We start from the raw sequence: 17935 nt of genomic DNA, 5'->3' as shown, positions 1-17935 counted from the left end.
ATTTCATATCTTGTTCAATCCTTAGTGCTATATTTAAAGAGGCACAATGAAAATAAAAGAATTAGCCAATCAAGATGGCTACATCAGTTAATTGTTTCCCATCTTCAATGTCTCCTTATCTGCTAGTTCCTTCCCTTCATGATACAAACAAACTTAGATGACTGCCAAATTCAAGGTTGACTTTCAGTCCATATATCATTTGCTGCTAAGTCAGACCCTGTTAACCTTTTCATTCTTGAAATTATCAAAACTCTTTACCCTTGATCTCAATGATCATAGCTATCTAAATTTGTCAGCTGTTTCCCCTGGGTTTCCATCAAAGGATCCTCGTTTTTTTTAGCTTGTCCTTTAAATACTAATGTTCTCTATGGCAGCATCATTGGCCTCTTTTATTCTGACTGAAAACAATTTATCAACATCTATAAATGCACCGATATACGGGGGTATCCACATCTTTCTGCCAGGGCCTCTCTCCTGAGCCCTAGAGCTCAGGAGGAAACGACCCACCCAATGGGAAGGTATGTACAGACACAAGGATGTGAACACAGCCAAGATGCTGTGATAACACAGAACCGGAAGCACTGAATTCGCTAGTGGATAGGGTATAACTATCTTTATAGTCCCAAATTATTTTCACATTTTTTGAGTTCAAAAAAACGAAGTAAATATAACACCCCCCCACCCCCGCAAATAACCCAACAAAAATCTATTGAGGCTCTAAGTCTAGATGCAAATAAATGTTTAGACAAGAGAAGGAAACATTTAACCCGAAGCACGCAAGTTGATGTAATTTCACTTTATTTTACTTTTGTCATGTTGCTAACAGCTGCTGCTGTCTCCTGAGGTCCATCAAGGACCAATTCTTCCACGAACCTGATCTCTGGGTCTGCTCACAGCTCAGGCATCTCTCATTTCTCTGAACACCCAGAGCCCTGGAAATCTGCACTGCTCATGTGCCACTGGGAATGGACTACAGCGTGGTCCATTTAACTGTTTCCTGAGTAAATACTACTCATCTCAGTAGTCAGATCATGAACTTCCTGGGAACATGGCCAGGGCTACTTTTAACTTGGTGTCCTATACCTTGCACTGTACCTAAAGTACAGTAGTTGAATGAAACACAATGAATAAATGAATGAACAAATGAATGACTGCTTTAAAATTTCTCTTCATCACCATTTCTAATCTCACCTGACCTCCCAAACTTAGACGTGTTTACTATTCTGTCTTACCAACAAGCAAATAAAAGCAAGCAAGCGGGAAACAAGCACATTTTCTTATTTTTCTCAGCACAAGCTTATCTCATACCACTAAGACTTCAGTCCTTAATACATCTGAAGAAAACACTGCAACATGTAGGGGGACAAAAGTGTATTTGACACATTTACAGGATGACATACAAGATGTTTACTCACCATTATTTTGATCTTTCTGATTCGTGATCCTTTCAGGATCACGATTCAGAAGATCGATTAACATGGACTAGGTGTCCGACAGATACATGACATGAGATCAGTCCAGGGCAACCGTTCAAGTGTGCTTGTGAAGGAAGCCCTCTGCAGACTGGAACACAGTTGCCGCTTGGAATGCTCAGGCTCTCGAGTTCCCTAGTTTTGCACTGGAAGCAGCATATGCACCTCAACTGACAGTGTTTGATGGCAAACAGCAGAAAGTGTGGTCCAGAAAACAGCATTCAATAACGTGAAACTTAACGCTGAAAAGAAGCTGACAGTTCAGGGACATAAAACATGGCGAGACCAGTTTAAGTCTAATTTTCAGGAACTGAGGGAAACTCTTCAAGCAGGAGCTGATCCACATGGAAAACCACTTACCCAGGATTTGCTTGCTCCTTCGCTCTGATCCAAGGCACCAGGAAGTGAACAATATTTTATATAAACACTGAGTTCTCACACAATATCAATAACAACATTGAAGTCTCAAAGGAAGTTTTAAAGGTGCATTTATAGACTAAATGAAAATATTTCAGAGGAAGTGCTCAGTGTAAGAAAGCATAAGTGCAACTTCATATAGCTAAATCTAAATACGTAACTATGAATACATATCTGAGTGCTTTTCCAAGATTTAAACGCTTCTTAACATTATCATCTGCATTTATAGGAGAGGTATTTTGTTATAATTATATCCATATACAAGTCAAAAAAAAAAAGAAAAAGAAAGCATAAGTGCAGTTTTAAAGGATTTTTAACAGAAATTTCAACCTTGAAATACACAGGGACTTGATTAGTATTAATAAGATCAATATAATATATATTGAGTAATATTTATTATAGTGTAAAATATATACTGAAATATATACAAGAGTCTAGCTTCAGGGAGCATAACTTAGGAAGAAGATCCTAAGAGTGCAAATCAGAATAGAAAAAATAGGTAATAGTTACCAGTAATTTTCAACAGATTAAAATATAAGTGGGAAAAAATAGTTAAGTGTGGAAGATCTGGTAGATTTTGTCTATTTGACATTGGATCAAACATATTCTGGAACATAACTGTTTAAATGTGTATGTAAATCATGTATAAATGCATGATTTTTTTCTTTTTTTTTTAAACCAGGGACTGCCTTATAATGACTACAGAGAGGCATTAAAAGTATTCAATCAGCCAAAATAGCAATTATGTTTGCAAGCAAGTTTGGTTCATTTTCACCCTTACCTTGATATTGTTTGGAAGAAAAGTAATAAAATGTAATACTGACACTGCAATGTCTTGGGAGAATTTCAGATGATGTGCCATCCCCATGATGGAGTGCCTCCACCCCCATCTTTGGCTTATAGGGTTAGGAATGTATTATGAGAGTGAAACAAACACTCTCATTTACCTGAGACAGTGACTGTCGGAGCCGTGCCATCTGCGTGCTGTGGCCTTTATTGTGATCCTGCTCAGAAACCATCTGCTTAAGCTTCTCCTTCTCTATAGCTATGCTATTAAATGCTGACTTCAAAAGAGAATGCACTGCGTGGGGAGAAAAGTAAGAAACAAAGATCAAATGGATCCAGAAAGAATATATTAAACTATAAACTTCTCAGTACTTTAACTCATGCACAGATATTTTCTGGAAAGTTTATGTTACAGTCTAATTGAAAGTCAGCCATAAAATGGAATCAACCAGAACATCTATACACAAATATAGGAATGGTAATTAATCAGGATGAAAGTTTTAGCATTTCAAACCAGATAAGCCAACAAAGACCTGGAAGCAGCATATAAAATTATCAATTTTTAAATTTCAATATTTAGAAACTAAACTATAATTCCTAGAAGGAAAAGGGAACAAGTTTTACTCTGCCATATTTGAAGGCAATATTTGAGCAGTTCTGTGTACAATGAAGCCTCATGCAAATCATTTAGAACTATCAAAAATTATTTCCCCAAAGTGTGTACCCAAACAAGAGCATTTTATGAGTCCTACCAATATAAATAAGACAGCTGTTTTAGAAGTTCTAACTAGTTCTCTTTGGGGTAGGAAATGATTTGGTCTTAAGAACAGCACTTGCATTAGTTTCTCAGCCAAGAACATCATGATATCAGAAGTGTTTTTAAAGAGTACAAACTTCCAGTTATAAGATGAATAAGTTCTCGGGATCTAATGTACAGTATGGTGTTATAGTTAATAGTACTGTATTATTTACATGAAAGTTGCTAAGAGAGTAGATCTTAAATGTTCTCACCACAAAAAAGAAATGGTGGGACTTCCCTGGTGGTGCAGTGGTGAAGACTCCACACTCCCAATGCAGGGGGCCCGAGTTCAATCCCTGGTCAGGGAACTAGATCCCACATGCATGCTGCAACTTAGGAGCCCACTTGCCACAACTAAGGAGCCAGCAAGCCATAACTAAGGAGCCCAAGTGCTGCAACTAAGGAGCCAGTGAGTCACAACTAAGGAGCCCGCGAGCTGCAACTAAGGAGCCCGCCTGCTGCAACAAAGACCCAGCACAACCAAATAAATATTAAAAAAAAAAGAAATGGTACGGTGTTAGCTATCGCAATTATTTTCAGTATATAAGTGTATCAAATCAACATGTATACCTTGAACTTATACAATATTACATGTCAATTATATCTCAATAGAGCTGGAAATAAAACAAAATAAAAGCAACAATAAAAACAACCTCCACTGCCATTTCTGCATACTTAACAACATACATTGGTAAAAATCCAAGGCAGTCTTTAATTCTGAAACACAAAAAGGCTGAATTTCCAACTCCTATCTTTACAATAACAGTTTCTATAAAATGCAAAGTCTTCTAAAAGGGATTTCCTTATAAGAGAAAGGATTTTTTTAAAGAAATGGAAAAATTTAGCATAAAACAGTGGCCTGAATTAAAGGGGAAAAATGGTGAGATCATAAGGGACTCACAATCTATTGATTTATGTGCTATATTCTAGTTATCAATTTTAAGGTAATAACTTGATAGCTGAAATATGTTAACCCAACTGGCAGCTCTAAAAGTGGACTCTCACTCATTTCAAAATCCATAATTCTTCCTAAAGAGTTCATTCAATAGTCATAGAAAAGCCCCCCCTTTTTTTCTAGCACAACTGAAAAGAAAACATGTTGTTTCAACAAAGGCTTTAAAATTCTGTTGAAACTTGGATTTCCTGAAAGCCTCCGGATTGCAACCAAATACACAAAGCTTTCCCAGGGCTACCTTCACATTTACCCATCTTCCTTTAGAAGCTGTGCTATAGTTAATTTACACATTTGCTGTCTCATTTTACCTGCTGCTATAACCTCACGTTAGAAGTAAAAGCTACTGGCTTTCCTGGCCATAAATCTATGCTGTTACATAAACAGAATAACATTGTTCTAGTCTAATGACATGATTAGCATCCAGCTAAGACATGCAATAAAAATGTGCAAGGAGTAAAACAGCAGGTGAAAGAGAGGTGGCCTTACAGAATCTCAACTGAAAAATCTATAGAAAAAAAAAGATGGGGGAGATGATATAGTTTAATTGCTTCAGGATTGTGGAATTAAAGAAATCTCTGCTAGCACATCTTTGCTGATGGTTTAAGACTATACATTTTTGTTGACTTCAGCATTCCCAGAGATGTCCTCAGTGTGTGCCCCTTCTTTCCTGAGTCACTAGGCTCTTGAGTATTATGGGGGGTACTTGAGATGTTCCATTTAACACACATTTTCAAGAATATTTTATAACCTATTACCAGCGGGCCCAGAGGAAATAAATGTGATTAATTCATAATAAGATGTTAGTGACTGAAAACAACATAATGTGTGTCTTTCTCCAAGAGACTGGGAAGGTACTATCAAAAGGCACACAAACACACACACACACAAAAAGTTTCAGCGGCTGAAATTTAAATACTATAGCAATAAGGGGAGGGAGTTAATTTGGGAGCTGAGGCTCTTCGTGGTAAACACAGACAAGACTGCCCAATCCACCTACACTCCACTCTCCTGCTTCTTATTTATTATACTCTTACTCTCTGTGCCTGATGACAGCAATTGAACTTCTGCAACATGCCTTATTGAAAACTTAACATCAAAAAAGAGACTCCAAGGTGGGGTGGACTTCTGCTCCCCTCCTATCTGGACTGGCCTGTGAAGCCCTGACCAGTGGAGTGCAGTGAAGGCACAGTGCTTCAGGTCCAGAGCTGGCTGCTTCCTTTCCAATCCACTCCATTCTTTCGGAGCCCTGAGCTGCCATGGAGAGGGAGAAGGAGAGGGACAGAGTTGTGTGCAGCCTCCCAGCGGTCCAACCAAAGTGCTAGTGAAGACACCTTGAACAATTCAGCCCAGCTTCCAGCTGAATACTGTTGAGGGAGCCCAACCAATGCCACGTGGCACAGAAGAACTGCTTAGCTGAGCCTTCCTGAACTCCTTACCCACAAACTGTAAAGTAAAACTTATTATGTCGTTTAATAAAAAAGAGTTTCAAACAGAATCTGTTTCTTTTCTTTTTTTCCCTTGCTAAGGCTAACTCACAAGTATGTATTAAATGATGAAAAACAGATGTTGAATAGTAGCGTCTGCTGACCTGCCTAGGATAATGCCTTTTTTTCCCCCTAAGTGTTTGATTCCGCAAATTTCAGACAATAAATAGATAATCCCATTATCCTAATATTCTCTGAGTGAAGAAAATCAAATTTTAATTTATCCTAGTGCCAGGCCTGAAGGCAATAGGAAGAACAGTCATCAAAGGTTAACATCCTTTTTGTCTTTCTGCCTTTCTGCCTTTTCTTACCCTCAATGCTACTTTCTTTACTCAGTCAAAACTGTAACCCTATGATGTGTGTTCTCCCAGGAGGCGGGCATCATATCCCACTGCATTTTGTCTATAGAACTGCAATAAATATATAAACCATTTGACCTTTCTACCATGACCACCTAAACAAGGATAAGAGAATAAATGGCAACTTCCCATCAAGGAAGAGAGCTTCTCTCAAGGGCACATTATATTTATTGTTACCTTTCTGTGCAATTAGACAAAATTCTTCTTGAAGCTTTGTATAATCCATTGAACTTTCCAGAGGGTCTGTGAGGTGGCTAGGGGGAGTCTGAAATTCAATATCTGCACAAAGGTTGGGGTTGGAGGAATGCAAGCGAACCGGGGACATGGTAGCACTGAAAGGAACCTGAAAGGGGAGGACACAAATTATTAGAGAGCAACAGCACATTGTTCCACCCTCTCTTACACAGAAAAGATCTCTTCCAGACTCCAGAATAATAGATTCCTCCCTGAGGACACACTCGGGGACAGTACTCATTTATTGTGCAGGTGGCTGGGTAGGAAGGAGTCTCATTTCCCATAGTTGATTTAGTACTGCCACTGCCTCACTGGCTTTTCACTGTCACAGGGAGAGATGACTACACAATGACAGGAAGAACAGGCACAATCCCAGATAAGCTTCAGCTCTGAATCCACTGAAACAGGGCTGGCAGAAAGCAGTCTGAACTGTGACGTAGCTGACCTTCTCTCACAAAGTCTGGGTACTCAAGTCAGAGCACTTTTTATGCCTACTTCTTTCTGAGCCTGGAGCAGGAATTTACTGAACAGGTAAAAATTCAAGAGGTGCGTATACAGAAAGATTCACTTGCTCCATTGCCATGAGATAAAACATAAGTAAGTTTAATACTAAATATAACAATGGCTTAAAGGGACTCACAATTAAATTTGAAATTGATTCATCAAGATGTATTTGTAAATGAAATGTAAGTTACTGTAGTTTACCTTTGTATGTTACATAAACATGGCTTATGAACTGGCCAATATTGAAATGCATTAAGTAAAAAAAGTCATATTCCTATAGATTTTCCCAAATGGCTAGAGGTACTTCCTTGCCCAGGCTGGATCTGGGCTAGGCTTCTGATGGGTGGAGGCAAAGCACCTTTCCCTCTCCTTCTAGAAGGTTCTACCTGACCATTACAAATGCTGTCAGCCAAACACTCTTGGAAAATGAGAATACCAATTTCTCTTATAAATCAGATTACCAGTAACCTCCCCTAATTCTTACTACACAGATATGCATTCAATTATCTTCAAGAATCAGATTCTTAGACTCCTCCACAAGCTGAATTTTGTATAAATTGAAAGATAATTCACACCCTCTACCTAACAGAAAATATGCTGTAGGAGGAAGGAACCAATATCTTGTCTGATGTACATGTATGTCAGAACCACTTCCTTTTTTCATTGTTTTATTTAGCTTTAAACCTCATGACAGAAGAAGAGGGGAGGGAGGGAGCAAGCAAGCATGTGCCTGTGCACGGAGGATACAGAGGATGGAGGAGATGGAGAGACCCCAAAAATCTAGCCTGAGCTGCAGTTGGTGGGTCTGGGTGAGGGCAGTTGAGACTGGAGAGGGTCCTTAGGATGTAGCTTTGTCCTGGCAAGGAGTTATTTATCTCAAAAGATATCCAAGGCTTACTGGGAAAGAAAGTGGGCATGAAGCTTTCTCCCCAATTCCGCTAAGCTAAGCATGTTAATACATGATATGTGAAGCATTTGGTATCTGGAGTCATCAAAGTAACTCTTCCTCATCCCCCATGGGGACCTTGGCTACACTGGGCTGGGAGGTGTCAACAGCTTGTTTATCTCATCAGGATCTGAATTCCTGGCTATTCCAGAGAAGAGACACAAAAGTGGCAGATAAGCCATTTGAGAAAATGGAGTCCTTGGGTTCAGTAATTTGCTGGAATCCTATCCAGGCAACTCTGTGACAGTAATGACTGAGGTTTTTCAGGATATCCATAAGGGAATGGGGTTTATGTGAAAGAATATTTAAAGACAGATAAAGAAAATTTCTGTCCTTGCCTGTGGTGATGCTAAATCTAGAAAGAGCAGTCAGCCCAAGGCCCTCTAGGAGGGACAGAGAGAATCCATGGAAAGGTTGGTGATTAGGAGGTCATGGGCAGAGACTGTGACTTGAGGAAATGGATAGACCAAGGAGTTTGCAGATTTAAGGATATGGTTTCAGGATGCAAGGAACTAGAAGAGCATTTGAGAAAAAGGAATGTGCGTGTTTGGTGGTGGGGAATGAAATGTGTTGAGGATCAACAAAAGGGTTTTATCTGCACTCAGGTGCCCTCAACACTCCGAGGAGGGGCATGGCGTAGGAGAGGGGTCTCCTCCCTTGAGTGGATAAGGAGGCAGGGGGAGAAGTAGTGATGGGAGGCCAGGGTGTAGTGGAGGCCCAGAGAGTCCAGTGAGGACACAGACTTGTTCCTGAGATAATGGGCTCTTTATTAAAAGTTGGAATCAGACACTGAGAAGAAAAACATGTTACAAATTTATATTTTGAACATAATGGAAGTTTAAATTGGCAATTAAAATGGTAAAAATGATTTTGTATATAACCCACAGGGAAAGGGACTTGGAATGCTCTATTCAAACCGCAATCAAACAGTTCCCTGGGACATTGAAAACTAATATTTATATACTTCTGACTGAAAATGTTTATATTGATTTTTTTTTTTTTTTGGTTAAAAGAAGTATGTGGAATGGATCATTTTAATTGAAAAATTCATGAAATGAAATTGAGAATACGAATTGAGATGTATTAATCTAACTCTAACTGAATATCTCTTCAGCCTGGGGACTTATTTACTCAGTTTTTTATTCATCAATTTGAGTATTATGGGATTTGAAAATTTAAATGGTAACTAGGTTCTCTGTCAGTGGTGACTGGAGTGGGGCTGTCTACAGCTCTCAATGTTTGTATGTGAGAAACCTCAATGCTGGAAATGCAACTTCACATCCTCCTTAGGAAAGAAATCCAAGGCTTCCTTGAAATCCTGTGACAGGGAGGAAGCCTGATCCTGGAATATTCTGGTACCAGTAACTGCAGTTTGGAAGGGGGCTGTTAGGAGATGCTTTTATCACCTGTCTATAAAGAAGTCAAAAGAGAAATAGATTGCCAGTGAGCTACTGGCACTGAAATTTAGCCGTGGTGAACATGAATAAAAAAGAGAACACACAACAGCAAGTCTAAGGAAGATATTGAGCATACACAACTCACGGAGCCAATGTGAAAAGTCTGCTGTTACTCTGCATCCCATGTACAGGGATGCTAGTTGTGGAGTACTGATTGCACTGGGACTCTTAGGGTCCTTCCACGGGGAGGAGCCAGCGTTTCTCCTTCCCAACCCCCTATTCCGTTGGGCCTGCCTGATGGTGCAAATGGACCATTATGGATGCTAGTGCTAAGAATCAACAAGAATAAATCTCTGAAACATCTTGGGTGTACTTGTCTTTGGGAGCAATCTCAGCTGCCCTACACACCTAAGTGGGCAAGGAGAACAAGTAGCTGGAGTCATCTGGAAGAATTCCAGACAAAAGGCAACTAGCAGGATAGAACAGACTCCAAATGTGTGGGCTAACTTTACTGTTGGGAAGAGGAAAGACAGGGAATAAAGGGGAACCACTGCACTAAAAGAAACAGGAGGGCTGAGTCACCAGCCACAGGTCACTGAGATGTGGGCGAGGGGCTGAGGGAGCCAGCGGAAGGTCCTGCTAGATGCTGTCCTGCTCTGGTATGGAGTTAAAAGCTATAGATCCTGGAGGGTTTAGAGTAACCACTCCCTCTAGTTATTCCTGAATACACGACTAAATGCTGCCAGCTTCACTCGTTAGACGCTCTAAGTTATTCTTAACCTCTGTGGTCACAGCTACCCTGGAGGAGGTGAGCATTAATACCTCCATCTTTCAAAAGCTTTTTCTCTTGTACTCCCAACTAAAAAAAAAAATCAACCTATTCAAATAGGTTCTAATCTCAGTTTTATTATATTCACTATATGTATCTGCAATCAAAAAATGAACACAGTAGAAACACATTCACTTCCCTGCATGCCATCTTAGAAGTACATTATTTAAGGAAACATTTGCATTTTCATAAAATGACTGACCCTCCTTTTCCATACTGAGATATTGTTCTCTCTCTAATAATCATTTGGATTTCTGAATTTTGTAAATGAAAGGTTATATTTAAGAATTTAAAAATTGATTTTACATGGATTTATTGTCAGAACCTGTTACCATGTCAGCATCAGATACTTTTTTCATCTGTATTTGAATACATGCATAAGATAGACATTAACCATGAAATCAATTTCAAAAATTTGTTTGTTCAAGTGTTCACAAAGCTGTGAGTTTAAGAGTCAGTGCCTAATAAATTCCATGTCACTTGTTCATTTCATAATCAAAATTATTTCTGTCTCTCAAACAAACCAGCTAAGTACCCAGATATAAATCAAGAGTCAGTCACTGGTTATAAAGTAGAAAACCAACAATCCATACACCAGTATCCATTCCCCTACAACGCAACCAAAATCTTTTCATATTTTTCAGCAATTCTAGTCTTAAAATACATTCCTCCAGCAGCAAGAGCAAGACTATGATAATTCAGGAAATCTTACGTAATAGCCAAAAAAGTAATGTTTGCCATGAACTCAGTACTCTGTATATAAAAAGTTGATAGGCTGTCATGATTAAACAAATATTATGATTTATTTTTATCCAGCATAAGGTTCTTGGTTTACATATTCTATTTTATATCCCACGTGGCAGTTCACTATTCTAAGCACCTTCTATTCAATTTTAAGTTTTAGTTATTTGCCTTATATATCTCAATACTTCCTCTATCCTCCTAATATCCATCCTATTTTCTCTTTAAAAAAAAAAAAGCCAATCCAACATCTAGATGTGAATTAAACACCATTTAACTTTGTGGTTTTCTCCTTTCCATACTATATTTTCTGATTTCCAGCTCAATATTCTTTCCAGAAAACAACTTTCCTTTGCTAAGTGTAAGTTTGGGTAGCCGCTGAGAGATGACATCAAAATTCACCTTTTCTTACCCTCTCATTTCTTTATTCTCACATCCTTTTCAAATAGTCACATTGCTACCAAAAAAGCACAATTTATGTCTGTAGTAACATGGCTTTTCTTAGAAAAACAGAAATCAGTTAGCAAAGGTTCCAATATCAGTATTGCAAAAAAAACAAAACAAACAAATAGACAAAAAAAACACACACAAAAAACCCCAAACCCACACTCCGTTTTGCATCCTTGAATTTAAACTGTTTCTCACACTGAGAGTAGAAGTAGAGATCTGGATCCCATGATAGTTTTCCATTGCAAACCCAAACACCTGTGTGAGAGGCCGGCACTGCAAAGACAGCCAGAGAACATGCGAGAGCTTCGTCAACACAGAAGAGGGCTGTGCTTGATGCCATCGCACACGAGGGGCACCATTAGAACGCGGGGCAGGGTGACACTAGTACACAATTTCTCAGTCTCATTAAACATCCACTTGAGATTGAAATCCACTCACTGTTGTAGCCACTGCTGCTGCTAGCCTCTGCCGGCGCCGAGCTGTGCTGAACTGGCCCTTCGAAGATGGCCCTTCCTGACAGTGAATGAGAGAAGAGGAGGGAGGAGAAAACACGGGATGGGGGAGGGAGAAGACAGGATATGGGAGGATGAAAGATAATCAGACAAGGGAGAGGGAGAATTTTTAACTGAAAGTTGACTTTTGCTAAATCTTAGCATCGAAAATAGCTTGGAGGGGCATTCATGCTGTGAGAAAAGTTTATTGTTCTCATGGTAGAACACCCAAACACTTAAATCTATTTGCTGAATATAACCCCTACCCCAAAAGGAGATGGAAAGTTATGAAGTGATGAAGAGCTTACGATTTCAAGGTAAAATAAATGTACGTCTTGTTTTATTCATGCAATGCCATGTTCTATGAAGCCAAAAGGCATTTAGTAGATCGAAGCAAAAAAAAAAAATGAGTTCAGGGAAAAGTGACTAAATAAATAATGTGCAAAGGCTAAAACAAACAGGTTGTAATGACAGCCTCCTGTTGGTCAGGAAGAATTTTTTGTTTCTTGCTGGGAGGAAAAAGTAAGGGGAAGGATACCAGGAATCCTCAACTCCCTATGTTTTCTCCTACTATAAAGGTCTCTGGGATTCAATATTAAGAATGATATTGATTTTCGGGTTGAAGAATTTTCCAAGGAGGAAGCCAGTCCCCATAATTTAGGAAAAAAATCTCAATGTCCTCAGTGTGCTGGGATAACACCTAAAGAAATCAGCTATGAAAATCTGAAAGTATAGGCTTCATTTAGTGATGTGCAACTATGCATAAACCAGCAGAAGAATCTTAGAGCTTGCTTTCTTTCCTTTTTTCTTTCTTTCTTTTTTTTCTTCTCTTTTTGGTGGACACAATAAAGGGATAATAACACTGCCTTCTAATCAACTCAACTTTGCTGCATTTGACAGACCCTGACTCTTCAAGGTTGTGAGCAATAATTTCAGTTCCAATTAGCTGAAATGTTCTCAGAGTCACAGTAAGACTGAGAAAAAAAACAGTATGGCCGTGTTAGTCTTTTTGGAATAACAGAAAAATATTTTAAATTCTTATATCTCCAATTCTCTTTAATTTTCCAAATTACATTCACATTTCTCTCAATCGTCATAAATCTTCTGTGTACAAATATGTATATGTTTATTAAACACAAACACACACACATAATCTACTCTAGACAAAACATTTCCTATACAAAATTCCTTTATGCCTATTGTAGTAAAAAAAAAAAAAAAAGGAGAAAGAATATATTTTTACTCTTCAGTGTAATTTGAGCATCTGTGAGATCTAGGATAGCTGCACATGAATGACATCAGATCATTTATCTGCTACCCCATACCTCCTACTATTCCTCATTCTCTCCAATATCTACGGATCTAGTATTTAATGCATGCTATTAGCAACACAGGAAATGTAACAGCAATCTCTTCTACAGCAACCCTTATAAAATCATTCTCTTCTTGCCCTCCTCCACCTCATTTAAAACACAACCAAACTGTTTTACTGCATAATGATGATACTGAGATTTTTATGAGAACAAGAAATTTGAGCTTTGGGACACAGGAAGTATTTTTTCTAACAGGTAATTCCACAGAGACGTCTAGGACAACTATTGCCTCCAATGAATTATACAATGGATTCTTGAGCTAGCTTCCCAGTGGCTTCAAGGAGAAATATGGTCCAAATTTTAACATTCACATTCAAATCAATAGCATAATCTAACTTACCTAAGACTAAGCAATCAAACATCCAGTATAACGTGTTCTTCATTTTTACTTTCCTGAGGTCAATTTTTAAAATGATCTACTTTATAATTATTTCAGAAATTACAACTACTACAGAATGCTGCATACAAACTTCAGTAAAACAAGATCCGTAACAACAATAGCAGGAACGATCACCACCACCACCACCAGGCAGTCTAGGTTCCTGCATAAATGTCTGGTGGTCTAGAAGTTCCAAACGATAGAGGGGATGAAAAATGAGCCACTCATTACAAAAAATCTCTCAAGCTGGCCACAACAATGAAGAAAGTGGTACAAGTAGTGAGATGATTATGGGCTCAAAACAAATACTTGGTATCATGAGATGGGATTCTGATGGTCAAGAAACATTTAAAACAGGAGGGAAAAACCTGTGTATTAGGGTGGGAGAAAGTGGTGGGTACGTTTAATCCACCACAGTAAAAATAAATGCTATGACTTTCTGTAGGTAAAATACTGATGAGTAATGACATTCATATTAGTCATAGTCATCCCTGGCTGATTTTAAGATTCCCCAGTCAGGTGTGCCTGGTGAAGAAACTTCCAAGTAACTTCTCAGTGATAGAGAATGAGCAACCTGAGGGATCCTGGAAGGCCTGTTGGTTTGGGTGAGCAGAAAACGTCTAGGGATGGTACCAAATTCTGCAGCATTCACCCTACGGTCCTTTGTTTTACCAGTTCAAGTGGAAGTGAGGTTTCTCTGGGAATGATTAATAGCTTACCACCACCTCTCAGTCTATGTATTTCCACTGGAGTTGGAACTAAATCTACTTTCGAAAGTTTAACGTTTTCTTTGAGTATGGGGATGAGATGGTTTCAATTTCCCCCCAAAATAATTAAACTAGAATCACAAGGGCCATTTTGTTACTCTTTGGCAAAACAGAAACAAGGCAAAAGAGCATAAATGAAAATTTAAGAACAAACCACCCCAAAATGTGATAGGAATATGAAATGGAGAATATTCTCCTGCTTTTTGAACAACTTCTTTTGATGACTCAGAAAAAAATCTTCATAAACTCTTCACACATTGAAAAGCACAGCCTGTGAATAGGAGGGCTATTCAGAGTTACATTCTGTTTCCTCCAGAAAAAACTGAGTGATATGGGGACCATGGTGGGCCTCGTAACCATAGTAGGACAGCCAGTGGCATTGCACTCATACACATTGAGAACCAACCTACTGCAGACCACAGCTGTGAATGGGAATTTGTTCAATGGGATACCTTATAAAAACAAGATTGAAATGATATCTATCCACAAATGTATATGTTCTTATGATGCTGGCCTTCTTCAATTATTTTATTTATAATTAAGGTTCTTTTTTCCTGGCTATGATAACCATAGATACCATGTTTAAAAAACAACAACAACAACAACAAATGACCACCACAAAACTAGACAATCATGTGCTCAAAAGCAATTTTAGGCAATTTTCTTGTGAAGTCATTTGGCACATTTGTCTCTATAGTATTAATTTTCTGAAAAGAAGGGAAAACGCACAGAAACATACTGAACAAAAGACCACAAAAAATTGTGTTCATAGAATGTGGACATTCTAACTAAAAAAAACACCGATCATTAGTGCTTGTGAAAATTTATTTTCAAATATATCAGATTAGCAAGCAAAGCAACAAAGAGTTTGTTATTCATACATTCAGAATTAAAACACAAAGAATGTTATCAATAAAACCAGAATTAAGGAAGAATTATTGTTCTTATTTAAAAGACTGAAGAATTCTAAAAAGCAGTCCCTTTTACCTCTGTGTTAGAATATAGATTGATTTATAGTGCGATAAAAAGAAAAGCAAAATCATAAGTCTAATTTTGATAGTGCAGGGCAAGAGTCCTTTATAATATATAGCTAGAATTGGAGTAGTAAAAATTCAACCTTAAAGATCTGAAAGTAACATGAATTTTGACGTAAGAGATTTTAGGCATTTGCCATATTTTGTATCACTGCAATGCAATGACATAAAAGGATCTTACTTTAAAATTTTTAAACTATTCATTTCAACTAAATAACTTATTTAAAATGAATTTTAAGTAAATTTATCACAGCCATGAAGACTTTAGTTCAAATTTTAAAAGTGATTGTTGATGGTCAATAATATTTTTGTAGAATCATAGAATTTTAGAGTTGAAAAGGAATTCAGAGATCGTTAAGTAAACTCCATCACTTTACTCAGGAGTTAATGGAAGCCCCAAAAATTTAACAGAAATGCATGAGATCATACTGCCAGGAAATCACAGTGATTAGATTAGAACCCAAGTTTGTTACTTTCTAACCTATTGCAGTCCTCATCTCATTTATTGATAGATACAAGTTTGGACAGCATTAACACATAAAAGCCTCTTTTAAGATCTAGTATATATAAATGAATGTTCATTACAACCCATTTGATTTTCAGTCTAGGTTTTTAAGGTGACTTTTTGTTAAAATATGTTTTAATGATTCAAAGGCCATAATTGAGGATGAAAATGCCACTTTACAGCCATATTACATAATTTTAACCTTAAATTCTTTTTACTTATGCCAGAATAAGAATAGATCTCTCACTACTTTAGATAATATAACTCAGTCTGAAAAGCACTAGCTTTAAAGCAGGTAAAAGCTGCTTTAAACTTTTCAACTTCTATGAATTGATATATACAGACTAATATTTTTTAAAATATATATAAGTATAAATGAAGGAAAAGTAAAGTCTGTACCTGCAGTTGTATTTTTGTATCTTTGCTGACACTTTTTGTTCTCCATCGTCTTGTGACCCGCTTGTCTTTCTTTGAAATATCTACACAGTTAGCCTACATTACACAAATAGTTAAAAGCAACAAAGCATTATTAAGTTAACACAGATGATACAGGTATAGACAAAGAGAGCACAGCAAGTTAGTATAGAATCATTGTTAGATGCCTAAAGCAAACCAGCCAGGAGATAAAGGTATATCTGATGCACAGTGGGCATTAAAAGCAGAGATAAAAACTTAACCATAAAACATATTTTTCTGCTATACCAAATGAAAACAGGATTAGCGTTTTTGCTACACGAAAAGGCAGTAATAATTCTGAGAGTATCTAAGTTATGTCTTCATAACTATCATTTCTAATGCAACACAAAAATGAAAGCATGATTCAGATATTTACTTCTTCCAGTTAGTTTGTATTTAAATGTAAAACATTTCAAAAAATATATCTTAACACAATGACACCAAGATTCAAAAGTATTAAGAATAACTCCAGAATATAAACCAACCCTTATTGTAGTTATTTCCCTTTAAATGTTACCTTATATATTCACAGAACAATCCAGTAAAAATTCTGAGTGAATATCTTAAGGTCTTTTGACCAGCAGCAGTAAAATGTTTACCTGCATGTCAGTAAAGTTAGGCGCTGACTGAGTTCTCTGAAGTATTTCCAAATTCTGCAGGAGTTTGCTAAGTTCCACAAGGTTTGACTGGCAGTGTGCAAGGTCTAATACAAATCAGAAATTAAAATATGTTACAACTGGGCAGGGAGTGGTGGTGATGATAATAAAAGGCACTCTATCCAAATTATGGCAAATATGATGAGGCAGATCTATGTTTATAGAATGATGATACTGGCAAATGAAAGAAAACAGAACCGGTCTCTGGTTTAGAACCATAAAACCACTGATTATTTATTGGATGACCTCAAAACCCACTCTTACAAATGAACAGTTATTAGTGTAGAAAGCCATTAGAATCCCAGTGAAATGGGGTGTGCTCATTTTCCTGCTGAGGTGGCCTTTGTCACATCAGAAGCACACTCAAGGAACTTCAGCAGTTGTACAGTTTTGTTGTTAGGAATGTGTCTGCCTGCTATGAAGGTCTTCATATAGGACTCAGAATCTCTGCACACTCTACAGAGAGCAGGGCAGCAGCAATACATCGGGGGCCAGGTCCCCCCCAGGTCCCATCTCTCAGCAGCATCTGCCCTAGGGTGGAGCCCTAGCTGGGCTGCTCAAGTGCCGCTGCTGTTCTTCCAGGGAACTCTTGGCCATCAGTGGCCTTTAAATTCCTCAAGAAAGGAAATCGCCCAACGGAGGTGACGGAAGAGAGTACTGAGGAGGCTAGGACCCTTCCACCACCCCCTCCCCATCTCAGGGGAGGCAGCACCATTGTACTCCTCCCATGCCCCCCACAAAGAAAATAAGGTGAGTGACTTGGAAGGGTAGGAAATACAGAAGATAAACGGGAAGGAATGAGGGAGAAAATTAGTACAAAGAAAGAAGGCAGGGGTTAGAGGGAAGAGGAGAAAGGAGTTGGCTAGAAGAGACCTATATTTTAACTTGCCTTTTAAAGAAC

At 38.0% G+C, this 17935-nt stretch overlaps 1 protein-coding gene and 1 non-coding gene across 10 annotated transcripts in view; both read right to left on the bottom strand.

The window, feature by feature from the left end:
- Positions 1 to 17935, bottom strand: part of OSBPL6 (oxysterol binding protein like 6) — a 210344-nt gene that overhangs the window by 27965 nt on the left and 164444 nt on the right. For 4 of the 9 annotated variants that reach the window (XM_061202541.1, XM_061202527.1, XM_061202561.1 and 1 more), the window contains 4 exons: positions 16978 to 17081; positions 16322 to 16414; positions 6450 to 6615; positions 2837 to 2970 (listed from right to left, as the gene is read on the bottom strand). In XM_061202541.1, the coding sequence (XP_061058524.1) occupies positions 2837 to 2970; positions 6450 to 6615; positions 16322 to 16414; positions 16978 to 17081 (497 nt within the window). Of the gene's footprint in view, positions 1 to 2836; positions 2971 to 6449; positions 6616 to 11811; positions 11887 to 16321; positions 16415 to 16977; positions 17082 to 17935 lie in introns of all 9 variants that reach the window. The other 5 variants (XM_061202555.1, XM_061202567.1, XM_061202519.1 and 2 more) reach the window with 4 other exon arrangements.
- On the bottom strand, positions 6048 to 6178 carry LOC133079376 (small nucleolar RNA SNORA79). The gene has a single exon (XR_009698177.1). It is a non-coding gene; the product is annotated as a small nucleolar RNA SNORA79 (small nucleolar RNA).

The sequence above is a fragment of the Eubalaena glacialis genome, chromosome 1, assembly GCF_028564815.1.
Source record: "Eubalaena glacialis isolate mEubGla1 chromosome 1, mEubGla1.1.hap2.+ XY, whole genome shotgun sequence".
In the NCBI taxonomy this organism is placed as follows: domain Eukaryota; kingdom Metazoa; phylum Chordata; class Mammalia; order Artiodactyla; family Balaenidae; genus Eubalaena; species Eubalaena glacialis.
The sequence above is the reverse complement of the archived record's forward strand: the minus strand, read 5'-3'. Positions and strand labels throughout refer to the sequence as shown.